This window comes from Pezoporus occidentalis, unplaced genomic scaffold (assembly GCF_034315485.1).
Source record: "Pezoporus occidentalis ecotype Australia unplaced genomic scaffold, CSIRO_AGI_Poc_V1 ctg10, whole genome shotgun sequence".
In the NCBI taxonomy this organism is placed as follows: domain Eukaryota; kingdom Metazoa; phylum Chordata; class Aves; order Psittaciformes; family Psittacidae; genus Pezoporus; species Pezoporus occidentalis.
This window is the reverse complement of record NW_026912779.1, coordinates 5,725,898-5,741,356: the sequence shown is the minus strand read 5'-3', so window position 1 is coordinate 5,741,356 and position 15,459 is coordinate 5,725,898. Positions and strand designations below refer to the sequence as shown.

The 15,459-nt window shown below is 41.8% G+C and overlaps 1 protein-coding gene across 4 annotated transcripts in view; it reads right to left on the bottom strand.

Annotated features, from left to right (window-relative positions):
• PLCB1 (phospholipase C beta 1) overlaps positions 1-15,459 on the bottom strand; it is a 402,625-nt gene that overhangs the window by 57,193 nt on the left and 329,973 nt on the right. For all 4 annotated transcript variants that reach the window (XM_062610308.1, XM_062610302.1, XM_062610314.1 and 1 more), the window contains 7 exons: positions 14,711-14,764; positions 12,989-13,208; positions 9,117-9,297; positions 6,630-6,706; positions 6,453-6,542; positions 4,166-4,223; positions 3,254-3,340 (listed from right to left, as the gene is read on the bottom strand). In XM_062610308.1, coding sequence (XP_062466292.1) covers positions 3,254-3,340; positions 4,166-4,223; positions 6,453-6,542; positions 6,630-6,706; positions 9,117-9,297; positions 12,989-13,208; positions 14,711-14,764 — 767 coding nt within the window. The remainder of the gene's footprint in view (positions 1-3,253; positions 3,341-4,165; positions 4,224-6,452; positions 6,543-6,629; positions 6,707-9,116; positions 9,298-12,988; positions 13,209-14,710; positions 14,765-15,459) is intronic.

Sequence of the window (15,459 nt, the reverse complement as noted above, 5' to 3'; positions counted from 1 at the left end):
GATTTCAATTAGAGGAGGCTTGGGTCTATTTACTGTAACTGAGTCGATTCTCAGAAAAATAATTAATTCTTTGTCATGTCTCATGTGTATTGATTTTTGTAATTACAATGAAATTGGAGGCAAGGGAGGGGAGGAGGAAATGCACTTGATTTATGTTTAATTCGATGCACAAGCTGTCAAGGACAGAGAAATTGAGATGCAATGACCAGGATCATCCTCGGTGCACTCCTCTGTGCTTAGAGAAGTGCCAGCCACCTGCTGTGGTGGAGAATCTGAAAACACACACTGTTCTAACATACAGAATTCAGCACGGTGGTGCAAAGATCTGTCTTTCTACAGCAGCCTCCCCAGCACGCAGAATAGATGCCCAAGGGAAGAAGATAAGGACTGGACAAGCTTAATGTGTATCAATGACTAAGAGGAGGAGACAAAGAATTAGAATGGGGGAGAAAGAAACATACAAGCTGTTGCTGGTAATAAAGCTGCCAGTAGATAATGTAAGGAAAAAAAAAGAGGAGAGAGAAGAAAATAGATATGGCCTGGCTTGGTAATGATGCTGTTGGGAAAGAGATAGCAGGAGAGCATCTGAGCTTTGTTTCCACTGTGCTTTCACTAAAATGGCAAGTTAGACATGTTTTGACCTAGAGTCAGTTGGTATTTGACTTGTTAGTTAGGTGATCATCGTGGGAGTGGCTGCCCTGTTTCCATACACACACACACAGAGTTGATGATACTGCTCAATTTCTCATTTCTACAGCATCAGAGATCAGCGTGTCATAAAGATATCCTCATTACTTACACGGATACAGTGTGACCTTTTGGGTTCATCAAAGCCAATGCCTACACTGACTTCAGCAGGACCACAAGAAGCTGAAGAAGTATTTCCATCCTTTTGCCTAAAAGTATCAATTCAGGAAGTCTCCAAGTGTTATATGAGAAAAAAAGTTTTTCCATATACAACAGCCCTGCAAATGAAAGATGCAAAAACCTCACATCCAAACACTAAGAAGACATTATAAACACGAGGGAGAAGCAGAGTTTAAGGTTTTAAATCAATCCTGAGTTAAATACTTTCATCTAAGCACATGACATTTTAAACAACAAGCAAGCCCTCTGCCTCCAGTGCAGGGAACTGATTTGCATCCAGTTTGTGCAGCTTCTAAAGCTGTCGTCTAAAATGTCAGCACTCTGAGGCAAGTTTTCTTCTGGTGACCCACACACACCACAACAGGGGAAGCTGCAAACTCAGACTTCAAAACCTAAGTAAGGCTCAGTGGTGTGGCAGCCTGTTGGCAGCACTTTGTGACACGATACTCTTCCTGGCTAGGACAGAGCTCTGTGCTCAAAGTCCTAACGCAACAAACTGTGAGTCACTAATACATAACTCAATGACAGTGATGGATGATGGCAAATCTGTCTCCAATGGAACTATTGGTAAAAACACTAAAAATTCTTTCCCTCTTAATATATTAAACGCTTTGTTTAGGGCTTGAGTTGCTACTGCCAGAAAACCCTTTTAACACAGCTAGCATCAATTTTAGTGCGCGTTTGAATACTGAAGCACGAGAGATCAGCCTAGAAATGCTGCAGTTTGCACAAAATCCATTGGTGGGTCTCAGCTGGGAAATCATTTGATCTATTTTATATCATATGCCCTGTCACTGAGGAAGCAAATAGGGATATGAAAAATGAACATGAGGCAAAACATAAAAAAAGACTTCATAAAATGAGTAATTAGGTTTTCCCTAAATCCTCTCATGCCAGCAAGAGGCAAATACCATCATAAATTCAGCAAAGTCTGCCCATTTCAGTTTGTGGGAAAGGAACATGGGGCAGCCAGGCTCTGTGAGGCACATTGCTGCAGAGGGTTTGCTCAGGAGAAATGGAGGGTGCTGACTGAGGAGCGCAGATTGCTGCAGCGCTTTAACTGATGGCCAGATGCAGGGGAAGACAAGGGATCTGGAGCAGCTCTGTTCCATGACCTAACGCTTGGCATGTGGACAGCTAATGGAGGAGTCTAAGCTACCAGTCCAGCATAATCTTTCAAATGCAAGCCAAATCCTTAGTGACAAATGTTCAGTGCTTTATGCTAATAAAATCAAGAAAAAATGAAGAAAGGACATGACACAAAGAAGTAACCAAGTGCCCAAGGATCTGTGAAAACCCACTGCTGGAAGTGCTAGCAGATTATTTGAACATTTAAATTCCAGTCTTTTTAGTTCACATGCCTGAGACACTCATGAACCTACAGCACCAAATATAAACCATAACATGATATATAGTCTTTACACCCATGACATTAACAGCTTCCAGCTTATTTATAAACAGGACTTACAAAGGATAAGTAGAAAATCAGAATCACTAACATTTCTTATTCTGCCAGAGCTATTAAAGCCTTACCCTAGTTTATTCTCTGGGTAGTTCACAGAAATGACATGACAACACCGATTAGCTCACACCCAATGCTAGAATTCAAGCTGTAATACAAGCATGGAAACATCTGGACTGCGGACACAGACAAGAAATGAAAAGTGAAGCCTAGAACACACATTGGAACAAGTGCAGAAAAAAAACCCAGACAGGACACAATGGACTGTGAAGAATCATACTTGGATATGAACTCTGCTGAAAAGAAGTCTCCCTCTGTGCAGAACTCTGATTATACAGTTACCAAGGTGTTCCTACAGGAAAATCAAGTACAAGTGGAGGACTCTGAACCTTCTGCACTGACTTCAATGGCAGATCAAAAACGGTACTTCAGAATACTGCATGCAGATGCAGTGCACAACATCAAACAGAGGAAATCCAGCAAGCAGTGTAGAATATTAAGCACTAGTATCATGAAAATGCTCATTGTTTTCCACAGAAGTACATCCTCATCAATTATCACAAATAGCTGCGGCAAGCATGCTAAAAAGATATCTCTTTTTCTTTTCAATGTAAACTGTGTTTTGGTTTTGTGCTGCTAAAGCACAATGAAGGGCACACTCTGCTGGTCAGAAGCACCATTTACACCGAAAGCTTTGTAAAGGTGAGTACTAAAAACCAAACCCCACTGTATGACATCTGGACTTGAAGTGGTGCTCCATACTAGGCTGCTACATGACTTTTTTCCATCCTGAATATTAGACAGTGGCTATGATGCTGTGAATGGACTTTCTCATGCGTAAACATCAGCCTACCTGCTGCGAGAACACTTTCTTTCCTGAAGGACATTTTTTAGCAGTACAACTTATGTGCAAAAACTCTTTACCTTAGGCTTTTCATCCAGTATTTGCTGACGGATCTCCTTGTGTTTTTCTACAAGTTTCTCCTGTCTTTTACTCTGAGCATCTTCTAGCTGTAAGAAAAGAGCAGGAAATCATTCAGAGACTGCACATCCTCACTTTCCCACCTCTTCCCCAACAAATATTTCATTCTATCCTCAAAACCAAATAATTCTTATATCACACACCATTGTCACAAGCAGCTGTGAGCACAACTGCGCTAATGGTTGCATGTGGACAATGTATCTCAGGTGTCACTCGTGGGATTCAGAATCAGAAAAGTCTCAAGGACTTACTGTAGACTTTCAATGCTACTAAAAGCAGAATGCATTTTAAACCTCCTAATATTTTGCTTCAGTTTTTATTGTAGAAGCTGGGTGAGATGGCCCCTCTTCCCAGAAGAAGAGGATTTGCATCCTAGAGTCCTCAATGAACATGCTGATAGATTTGGGGCCCCGTTTAACAAAGCGCTCAGACACATGTCTGCCTCCAGCAGGAATTAGGGATAGTTTATTTGCTAATTCTTTAGGCTGCTTCCTGAATCAAGGCCTCTGGTGAGCAAAAATGGGCCAGCTTTTGAACTGAACTCTCTCCGTACCGAAATAAAGACAAAATTCAATAGTGGCATATGTTTCATAGCGATTTCACACATCACAACACCGCAGGGCACACATTCAGCCAGGGTAAACCACCTACAGCTTCAGAAAAGCTAACACCTTTAATGAGGTTCTTTGACTTGTATTTACTCATAGAGCTCATAGAATGCTTTTTCCATTTCAGCAGCTGTATAAATTATTCTTTATGCTGAAGCTTAGAATCTGCAGTTTAAGATGACCTAAAATACAAAAGCTGGTATTTCAAATCCCAACATGAAAAGTAAGACATGTGGCCTCACGTACCCGTTTTATGTACTGCACCACCTCCTGGATATAGGATCGAATCATTTCAGTCTTCTCCCTGGGGAGAAGCAATCAAGTTATTGTCAAGAAGATCACACCAGTATATTTTAATCCCCCACAACTCCTCAGAAAATAAGTAAGGCTATGCTTTGTGCTTTGAATATAAGGATCTGCTTACTTAACTTTTACCCACTTTCTGAATGCGCCCTTTGTAACAGGCTGCATCCTTCTTGTATGAAGGGCTCAGATTCCCCATGACCACAACAAACCCCTGTTCTTTCACAAGAAGCTATTCCCATATGGTACTGCCACGTCTTCAAAGTGATGGTGGTGTTCCTTTTAAGGCCCAAACATCTCAGTGCGTGCCGTCATCAGCAGCTGCACACTGCCACACTGTGGTACATTATATAGTAGAGAAATAGTTATCAGTGAGCAGAGTCTGCTGGTGACATCTCAGAGACAATGCAAAGTTCCCCCAAAGAGCAGGGCAGACTTGAATTCAGTGCCCACCTTTGCTGTGTAAAGTATTTACTCCCAAGTTCAGCTTTATGTGGTTTAAGTATTTCTGTAAGATAGTTATTAGGTAACCACTGGTCAAAGGCTGAAGATGAGATCCCCCAAAGGGATAAAGGCACACATAAAATAAAAATCTGTGAATACCTGAGTTGATCAGATTGAGGACAGAACTCTCAAACCTCACTGCCTAACTCATGAACAGTGGATTGCTCTTCAGGTGGCATTAAAATCTGATGGGTTTAGGTAGCTACACAGTGAGAAAAATTAAGGAAGAACAATTACTGCAATGTCTTATTTCTTTCCTAGTATGTGCAAAAGCTCTAAACAACCAGCATCTGGGTGACTCAAATAGGATTCACCAGAAGGTCTTGCTACTCTCTCCTCTACTGCGAGAGTGAGGACAAACTATGTCACTGGGCAGAGGAAGGCGAGTTTCCCATGTAGTTCCCATCTCACCCAAGGGCTCTTGGAAAAGCCTGGCAAAGGAAAGCCCTTGGGAAAAATGAGAGCAAAATAAAAGGAAAACAAAGCGTTTCTACATGGCTGTTTCTGAGCCCTTCTCACCAGTGTCTCATGAACCTCTCGGCAAGTCATTTCCTACTGCAATTGATTTTTACTGCTATAACATTTTTGTAATGACTAACTACTTTTTTCCAATATGACTTCCATGCCTTCTGGCCAGCTCTAACCAGATTGTTTCTCCTTCTGTTTTCATAATCAGTTATTCGCCCTTTGTTATCTTTGTTCCTAGGATGCTTCTAAAAATTCTACAATATTGATTCTTAAACTATCTGATGCAGTTCGTTGTGTGCGCGTGAGCTTCTTTTAGTGTTACCACATACACAGATTCTATGTTGAGAGGGTCCAGAACCTGTATAAACCCTTTTACCTGCGGAAAACCAAACACAGTTGTGTCTTTGTTACTTACAAAACTCAGAAATTCCAGATTTTTCTGCTCTTCCTCCTGTATTTTAAACTGTCCTTAAATGGTATTAGAGTAAAGGCTGCTAACAAGAATATCCCAGTAAACAGTGCAAGATTAAAATGCTCCATTTTCTTTTTGAGTTGCTTGCCAAAGCAATGAAGGAGGGCAAACAAACCGAGATCCCGTGCCCTTGGGAAGAATACGATTAACTTGCACAACTACAGTTTGTATTTCCTGGTGGTGCATGAATGAAATGAATATTCCTGTCCCTGTTCACAGGAACAGCACCCTCAGAGCTCAGCTTTTCTCTCTCTCACACCCAAAGAGACTGCATACTGAGTAACACTGTCACTGGAGGAGAATCACAGCATCCAAGGGGAATTTATCACCAAAGAAGAGCAAACCTTCCAGTATGTTGCTGCTACTTCTTTTGGAGAGCAGCTTAACTGAGTTCAGAAGAAAATATAACCCACAAATAAAAACCTAAGTTAAAGTGAAATCAAACCCTGCAGGAACTGAAGCCACTAAGTCTATTTATACTCAGAGGTGCAGTTTCTGGATTAACAGCATCCAAGCGAATCACTCGGTCATGCCACTCGCAGGCATGTCCCCATAGCACTCACCAGCACCTTTGTGACCCCCCCAGACTCTCAGTGCTCACAGAACAGGAGATTACATTAGTCCCAGGAAATCAAATTAGTATCAGCACAAGTAAGGGCTCCACTGCTCTGGGGAGGTATTACACCTGCCTTGTATTTAGGATTGAGACCTTTCTTCGATTTTCCAGCTGTGAGAAACCTTGCCTCCTCCTAACATACAAGGGTATGGATCTAGGGATAGACTTACTCTTCCATCTGATTTTTGTCCTTGGACTTTGCTTCTGTGATCTTCTCCTGCCTCTTCTTGTCCATTTTTTTCTTCAATTCTTTCTTTTCTCTGAAGCGTAGAAAATAAGTAAGTTCAAAATGCATCCAAACAAAAAACAGGGAGTAGTAATCAATTGTAAGGGGAATAGCACCTTACTTTTCACATGTTTCTTTCAGTTTCTTTAGCTGGCTGTTCTGACACTCCTCTGCCACATCTGTCAACTTCTGAATAAGCTAAAAAATGAAAATCCCAAGAAATAAAAAGATGTATTTTCAGCTAAACATCAGGCATGCATCAAAGTTTCCTCAAAAGTCTGTAGCAGACATGAAAGTGTTACAGTGTTCCCTGAGTAATCAAATGCTCAAAAGCCAGTCTTACCAGTGTAAATGCTTTCTTAACTTATGGAGTTCAGCCTGACTTGTGTGTGTCCAGCTTACAAAGAAACTCCTATTTCTCTGGACACTGAGGTGATGCAGTTTCAGGATATTAGAAACATAGAATCACAGAATGGTTTGGGTTGGAAAGGACCTTAAGATCATCCAGTTCCAACCCCTTGCCATGAGCACGGACACCTCACACTAAACCATATCACCCAAGGGTCTGTCCAACCTGGCCTTGAACACCACCAGGGATGGAGCATTCACAGCTTCCCTGGGCAGCCTGTGCCAGTGCCTCACCACCCTTACAGTAAAGAACTTCTTCCTTATATCTAACCTGAACTTCCCCTGTTTTAAGTTTGAACCCATCGCCCCTTGTCCTAGCGCTACAGTCCCTGATGAAGAGTCCCTCTCCAGCACCCTTGTAGGCCTCCCTCAGATATTATAAGGCTAAAAACGAATACATTTTGCAGCTTTTACCTCTACTAGGAATTAAAATGTCTGTGTAATTCATACCCGGTCACAAACCGAATGTATGCAGTAGAAATTACAAACTGAATTCCTGTGTCACTGAGTATTCAAGGTTCTCTGCGAGTGCTGAAAACATTCCTCTTGCATTGAGCGTTATTACATGGAATAGCCTGGATATCAGGGTGGTCAGGTGGATATTGAAAACTCATGAGAGCTGAGAAAGTTAAGCATAGAGAAACATAGCCTATATTTTGATCACAGAATTGTGGATTCAATAGAATCCGAGTCACTGGTTTGAAATCTGCTGGGCCCAGTCCCATTCGTGCTGAAACCACTAATAAAAAGAGGGCTCTCATGGTGGTGATGCTGATGGAGAGGAGACATTGACAGGGTTTGTGCGCTAGTTCAATGAGTGGTAAATTAAAGTTGGAAATGGGACCAATTTGATTTGATCACCCCCTCTAATTTAAGTGTGATTCTGTCAAATAATCCTCTCAGGATGAGGATCCAGAGAACGTTACAATAACGCCTAGCAAGTCTGATCCAGCTTTTCAGTCCTTAGCTAAAAGAAGAAAGATACCAACAATAGGCTCTCCTCTAAAAGAAATACGTCACAAAGAATCTCTCAGCTGCAAGGCAGATTTTAATTGGAATATTAACTCCTGTACAGCTCAAAGGGAAAACTGTCTGAAAGTTCTGTGCCAAAAAATGCACTTATCCTGACACTACCTAACTGGATAACGCTGAAAATGTAACTTGGCTTTGACAAATACCATTTCCCATTCTGAAATGAGAAATGAGTTAGCTTTGAATGGAGGCTCAACTATGTGGGTCAAAAATGGGTCATTTTTATAATGACTAAAACCTCTGAGATGAAGACAAACTGTTACCTGAATGTGGACATACAACTGGTGATAGACAGGGCACCACTTGGGAACTGCAGCCCTGTGCTGTGATCCACAAGAGTGACTTTGTGAAGAGGCCTTGCTGGGAGAGATCCACTCGTATCACTCCTCTGACCTGCTCCGTTTGGATGGCAGGGCAGAGCAGACAAATCAATTCACCCAACACGTAATAAGGCAAAACATCATATAATAGGAAAAGAGCTGTGAGAGGATTGCCTGGACTTGAGGAACAGTTTGCACTCCTGTAACACCCTTTAAAAATGTTCTTTTCTGCCTGAGAGCATCCAGCAGCATCAGCTGCCATCTGCCCAAGCTCCTCCTTTTCAGCTCAGAGGGCCTCAGATCCTGCTGTAGTTGTCAGCCAAACTCCAGCTGTAAAAACAAGCTGGCTTGGACTGGTGAACACAAACTCTTTCTTTGCTATATACAGATTATATCCTGCATCCCCTTAAAGCCTTCGTCTGCAACAGGAACACTGCTTGGCACAACTCTATGCCCTGGGGGCATGTTTGAATCTATTTTCATGCTATTTCAACCTATTTTCCTGCCTCCTTGAGTGTTTTCTGTTTAAAAATGTGGCAGAACAAAACGGGAACGCCATCCAAAAGCTGCAGTAAACTGAGACTTGCGTAACTAGAGGTAAGGCCTCTGTGTTAGCAGTAGCAATAATCCTGTTGCCTTTCCCCCTTCTGTCCAAACCCTTCCAAGTTGTTCCAAGTGTTAGTGACAAAGTGACACAACAAGCCCTTGAACTTGCAGCAGACCACAGGGAAATCAAGCTCCGAGATGGACTCCCAGTAAGAGGAAGCCCCACTTAATTATATTGCCATGCTGCTTTCATTACTCGCCCTGAGACCGCTAAAGCAAAGCAGACAACATAACAAATGTACCAGCTTAATGTGCTCTCGTTTCTGGTACTTCTCACTGTAATATTGCTCCTGTCGGAGATTCAGCAGCTGCTGTTGTTGCTTCTCCTTCAGCTCAACTAGCTTCTGGGTCATTTCGGAGTCAAGTGCAGCTAATTCCTGTTCAATAGTTGAAGAACTGTGGTCTGGGCTGCCTGTTTCAGATCTGCAAAGACAAACAGATGCAGACAAGGTCTAAATCACCATATCCCATATCTTTGCGGCAGCTGGTTATATATAGTCCCATAAGTTTCTGAGCACCCCCTATAGGGCCAGAAGCTGATTTTAGCTCTAGTAAGTCCAATAATGTAACCTTTAAGGAAAAAACTGCTTTAAGAGTTTATTCATGGGATGGCTGTTGCTTTTAAACCTCATTTTACGAACCCATCATGGTGGTGTGAGCCAGAGTATAAATGAGCTATAAATGAAACTGCCAAGATTTCCCATAAACAGATGCCCATCAACTTGTTTATCCACTTCTAGACATGTAACTCCAACTTCAAAGCTGCACAGTCCTCAGCAGAGATGGTGACTGCTAAGTACTGTGAAAACAGAGTCATCCTTGCATGCACTTAGCAATAGATTTATGAGTGTAGCTTTATATATGCATTTATAAAACATCCCTTTCATCCCTTTCTTTAGTAAATTCTCCCCCCTTCAGGAAATGCCATGCATAGCACACAGAGAGGGAAGTGCTCTATGGGCTGCTGAGTTTAGGAGGGAATTTAACACCCCAGTGGGGAGTAAACCTCAGAAAGGAAGCACAGAGGAGCAAAGGAAAGATATAATGGGGTAGCCAAAACTGAGGGACAGTCTGGGTTGATTTTTGTTTTCTATTTATTCTGTCTTAAGAGAGAAGGAAGGAGAGAAGTGATTGGGAAAGGAGACATGATGACACTAAGCTGCTCAAGGGAAAAATAAGCAGCAGAAGCAGCCTCATTCTCAGGCCAGCACTGAGCCATACCCAAGACAAATATGGCCAAAAACCTCTTCACAGGCTGCGTCCCTGCTCCGCTGCTGTGTTTACTGCTGTGCTCAGGTGTTAAAGCAGTTGCCTGGGAAACCTCAGAACAGTGCCCGAGACAGCTAAAACAGCAAAACCTTGAACAATGAGGAAAATGAGGTTGCTCCTCAGATATATGCACAGCTCACAATGCAGAGAACTCGCCACACCGCTGCCTGTCTCCTGGGTTCAAGTTTGCTGCTGCTGTCAATTCCAGTTACTTCAACTGAAATAATGCGAGGCTGCTTTCGTCCATCTGAGGAAACAAACCCCAAGGTAGCCTCTTCTTATTTCTTCCATTTTGGTTGTATCTGAATATTCCACTAAGAGGTTAAGTGGTGTCAGTGGGATAGGTGAGGACAATTTAACTACAGGCAGCATTAATGAATATTAATGTCAGCATATATGCCATTACAATATACATTTCTCTTGTATCTTTGAGAAGAAGAAATAAGGCCTACTTCTAAATGCTGGCTAAAATAGCAAAACTGCCTTTTAAGGACACAATCATTAAAGAAACTGCAGAACATCACCAGCAAAACCCTTGTGCACGTGTATAAACAAAATACCTCAATGGCTTTACTGAATCTGGACCCAGTTTTAGGCAAGGGCATGAAACACGGATTGCATCTGACCACAGACTACCTTTTTGTGGCAATCTGATAGAGGGGCTCCTGATGAAGTAGTGTTTTACTCTTTGCAGTTAAAGCAAATAGTTCCAGAAATAACTGAAAATGATAAACATGGCAATTTTCCTTGGGATGCAGTATTCCATCAGAAGCCTGCTGATTGAGCCAGTATGTGCTTGCAAGTTTGAAAATCCCTACAAATATAGTCCTCGCCTTTTTAAAATTCAACCTCAGATTTTCCAACTTGCAGATTTCTCTGTATCTGCACATAAAACTTCACATCTCTGAAATCACTGTGACAGCTCCGTGGAATAGACTGCAGGTTTTTACAGCGTGATACTGATTTATTGTCAGATTTCTGTTACCCCCCCCCTCCCGCCCCAGCTTTTTCCTCAAAGATGAGTTGTTTTATTTATTCAGTTCGATTTTCTGCTCCCATTTGAATAGGAGAAAAGAAAGAAACATGACATTGCTTTGTCTGCCACTGTCACACACACTGATGATGGATAAAATATCACTGTGTGTGCAGTTGCCATCCAGCCATTAAGGGAGTTTGTTGAACTCAAGTGTAGAACCCAAAAGCCTGAAAACTGGCAACAGTTAAGGCCAGCTGAACATAGGTATATTATGAGTGTTAAGCTCTTATTAAACTCAATGACATTCTGTCATTAAGCAAGCATAAATGAATAAGCTCCTTCCTAGGGACAAGTTATGGCCTGAATCCCAGTCACTAACATTTAGAGGTATACAATTAACAAAGTTGGCAGCCAGAGCATGCTTGCAGCTTTTATCTCTGATGATCTCCTACCATAAAGTATCAGGTCATTTTAGTTAATGTTCATTCAATGTCCTCATATTTAAGAACTGCAGCCATATAAATTTTGTGTAAAGTTAAAGGAATTTTGTGCTTATCTAATTACTGTAAAAAATAAGTTATGTTAAAATGAGAATGCTGCACTAACGGGAGAAATAAAAGTTCAGTTCCAACAGTTTCAGACACTGCAATGTCTGACACACATGCATGTATACGTTTGCCATATACACAAGAATTGCTCTTTATTAAGATATAGAGCCTTGCCACATGAACAAGACAATAACTGTGGAAAGATTATCAAGTCATAACAGTCTTTGCATTTCAGACTGATAATGATAAATACAACTCTCCTTCCTTATTATTACCTCAACAAGTGATATAAAAATCATATCAGCATACACAGAGAGATAGGGAAATGCAAGACTTTGAGATAGACATAGCACAGAAGGAACGTGCATGCAGAGGCAAAGCCAAGCAATCATTAGGAGATCCCCAAGTGGTCTGATCAATCATAATTTAAACAGTAGGTAAATGTTAATAACTTTCAAGTGTTTCTTTCACCTAATTATGTATCTGATGCCTTCTAGTCTAGTGTGAGGTTTTTCAAGGGCTCTAACTTGGAGACAATGCTCTTCCATCTCCAAATTCAGAGTGTCTGTTTCACCCATAAATAGTATAAAAGAGGACTTAGTTTTGTTCCTAGTTTGACACTTGGGTCTCTTCCACCACCAGCAAACACACTGTGGTGGCCTAGAGTAAACAAATTGCTTAATATGGGCAGGATGACCATGTGTGATGGCTGCAAAACCTTCTCCTTGCTTGAAAAGGGAGCTATATTATAAAGGTATATTATTAAGTGTGGAGCAGAAGTTTCCGTGGAACCCCTCCTAAAGGAGGTCAGCATGGGAGTAGATGACGTGCTCTGATGAAACGTGCTGCAGTTGACCCAAGTAGGAAAGGAAAACCCTTTATCCAGATGGGTCTGAGTTCTTTTGTGCTGCAGTCTGGTTTCTCAACTGTTTGGTATGCAGTGAATGCCCCCTCTGATAGGCTGTGATTAAGCTCACTACCTAACCAGTGACTGCTGTTGGCAGCACAGCTGAGTTACCCACCCACACCAGTGGTCTAGGGCAAGTCCCAAATAAATATTGGATGCCCTCATTTACAGGGAAAGAGGTATGTAACATGGTGAACAACTTATGTGGCTTCCAGCAGGAGAGCAGCACGTCATGGAGACCGCTGTTCCTGAGGATTTCCATATCAAAGGCTCTGACTTCATTTTACTTGGGAATCTTGCTGCTTTTGATTTTTTCCTCTACTTTAATGTCACCTCCATATTAATTGTCTACTATAAAAGAAGACTTGAGTGAAGATCTGCTCTACCAAAACAGGAACGCTATGTCCAACATACTTTTTCTTACTGTCTCTTTTTGCTGTCTTTTCTAGAACGGATCTCCGTCGCAGGTAGTCATTTTGGATTTCATTGTACTTTGCAGTGTGCTCTTTGATAAGGTCGGTGGTTTTCTTGTGATGCCGCTTCACAAGGTCCTTCATTTCCTTGTAGTGTTTCTTCTGAAGCTTAACAAAAGACTTCTGTTGTTTTAGCTCCTCGATGGTCTGTGCTTCCACTTCTACAATGATAATAACAAAAGCCACTTCAATTTTCTAATAATGGATGATTTCAGTCAAAGAACCCAGGAACTGCCATTAGCAGGGACGAAACAAAGCATGCTGCTTTACTGCAGGTAAGTGAAATGTGCTAGCTTAAACTGAGTAGACTTACCTGGAAGTAAGCTAACCAGACTAATAATACTGTGACAATTCTAAGTGATAGAAGAGTAAGAAGTGAGATGAAAATTTAGAACACCAAGATGTGCAGCAAAATAAAACCCATGTATTTTCTTTCCTCAAGCCCTTTCAGATGCAAAAGATTCCCATCAGCTCAACATATAAAAACATGACCTTACACAGATCTGAGTACAGATCTTTTTTATACCCACTGTACCAACACTTCAAGTCTCCCTTTGCTCTGGATGGGCCACATTAACATGCCTAAACCCCCTTCATAAAGAGCACTTCAGCTGTCTGCTCTACTGCCTGGAGGCATCTGTCCTGGTATCATCCTGGCATCTTGGGAGAGACTTCACTTTTCTTCTTCTCGGAGATCCTGCATCAGAGGAGTCATGGCCATCTAACTACCAGTCCAGCGAAGGATTGGTAGCTAAGTTGGTAGCAGCCTAGTGCTGTCATCCAACCACAGCTATGAAGGATGTCCTGCTCTGTGAACCTAGATCACAGCTCGAGCTCAGTGTCTGCTCATCTGACCTGCACGGGCTCACCCTGAAACAGCAATTAAAAAAAAAACCCCAAAACCAAAGCCCAAAAAGATGACTTGCATGATCTGGGGTCACAGAAAAAACAGCCTGAAGAGTCCTTCCCAGAAAACAGACTGACTGTATGAGGCCAGCAGGTACTACCACAATCAAGGCCAGCCTCTTTGTACCGCACATGAAGGAGACTGAATAAGAGGTTCTCAACACACAGGATTTCACGGGTCTTATCTGTTTTCCACTCCTAAATATAGGCCTACATAAGATTTATTCTAACATAGGAGACTGGCTATAAAATAAATTGAGCTAGGAGGTTTGCAATCTAACATCAAGCTGGAGGACAGAACTCCCAGTTGAACAGCAGGGCACTATTTAACTGACAGCCCACTTTGCTTAATGTAATGTTCCTTTTCAGTTTTGTAGGAGCAATGGGAACACTGCAAGGGCAATGAAGATAAAATGGTTTCACTACTATTCACAATATTCAGAGCAAATTTAGCTTCTGTTCTCATAACGGTGCTGGTCTTTTGTCTGCATTAGATGGTAACGTTGTGCCTGTGAAACTACAATACTGGGATACTTAAAAAAAATTCCCTGTTGGCACCCAATACTGATCCTATGAGACATGCTCAAACATTTAATACCTTCAGAGCTGAGGAAGAAAACATGGTTTGCTCATTTTCTATGAGTTACTGCAGTCCCAACTGCTCATAGAAGTGTCTAAGCCAGATGGCCTATTTCATAAAAAGTGTATTTGACAAAGAAGTGCAGCATTCATGCAGTGTAAAGTGTATATTTATTACCTGTGAGGACACTCTGAATAAGATCTTCTGTCTTTGCAGGTGCTTTCACCGAACCTAGAGGTAAAACAGATGACTAATTCTAATTGTTTTAAGACAACAGCCATTATCGTGCTGCTTGGACTGCATATTAAAACATGGTAGGCGACACAGGATGCACACTGACGTGGGCATTTGTTAGTCATTTGAGAAAACCCAGAAGGGTAGCAACAGCAACACTGATCCTGTGAACCCAGGGAATCTGTGAATGCTCCATCCCTGGTGGTGTTCAAGGCCAGGTTTAACAGATCCTTGGGTGGCATGGTTTAGAGTGAGGTGTCCCTGCCCATGGCAAGGGGTTGGAACTGAATGATCTTAAGGTCCTTTCCAACCCAAACCATTCTATGGTTCTGTGAACCCACACAAAAAGGGAACCTTCCAACACCCACCTGAGCTTTGCTGTTTTCCTTCTGAGAAGGATGTTATTGAGCTCACTCATATGAGTCGTTTAAGTGGTATTAGGCTGTTGTTTAGTACAACTGCCCTATGTTATGCTGTCAGTGCAAAATTTCTGTGCACAAGACAAATCCAGCTGCTTGGAAGTCAGTTAGATCAAGCCTATGAAGACTGCAGTCATAAAACTGAAACAGTGGTTCAGCAAGCATTCGTTATAGAAGATGTTTCAATACCTATCAAAATATAGAAGTATCTAAGACTATTTTGTGTGTGGAATTAGAGGTAACTATAGGCATAAATCATGCAGATTTTCAAAA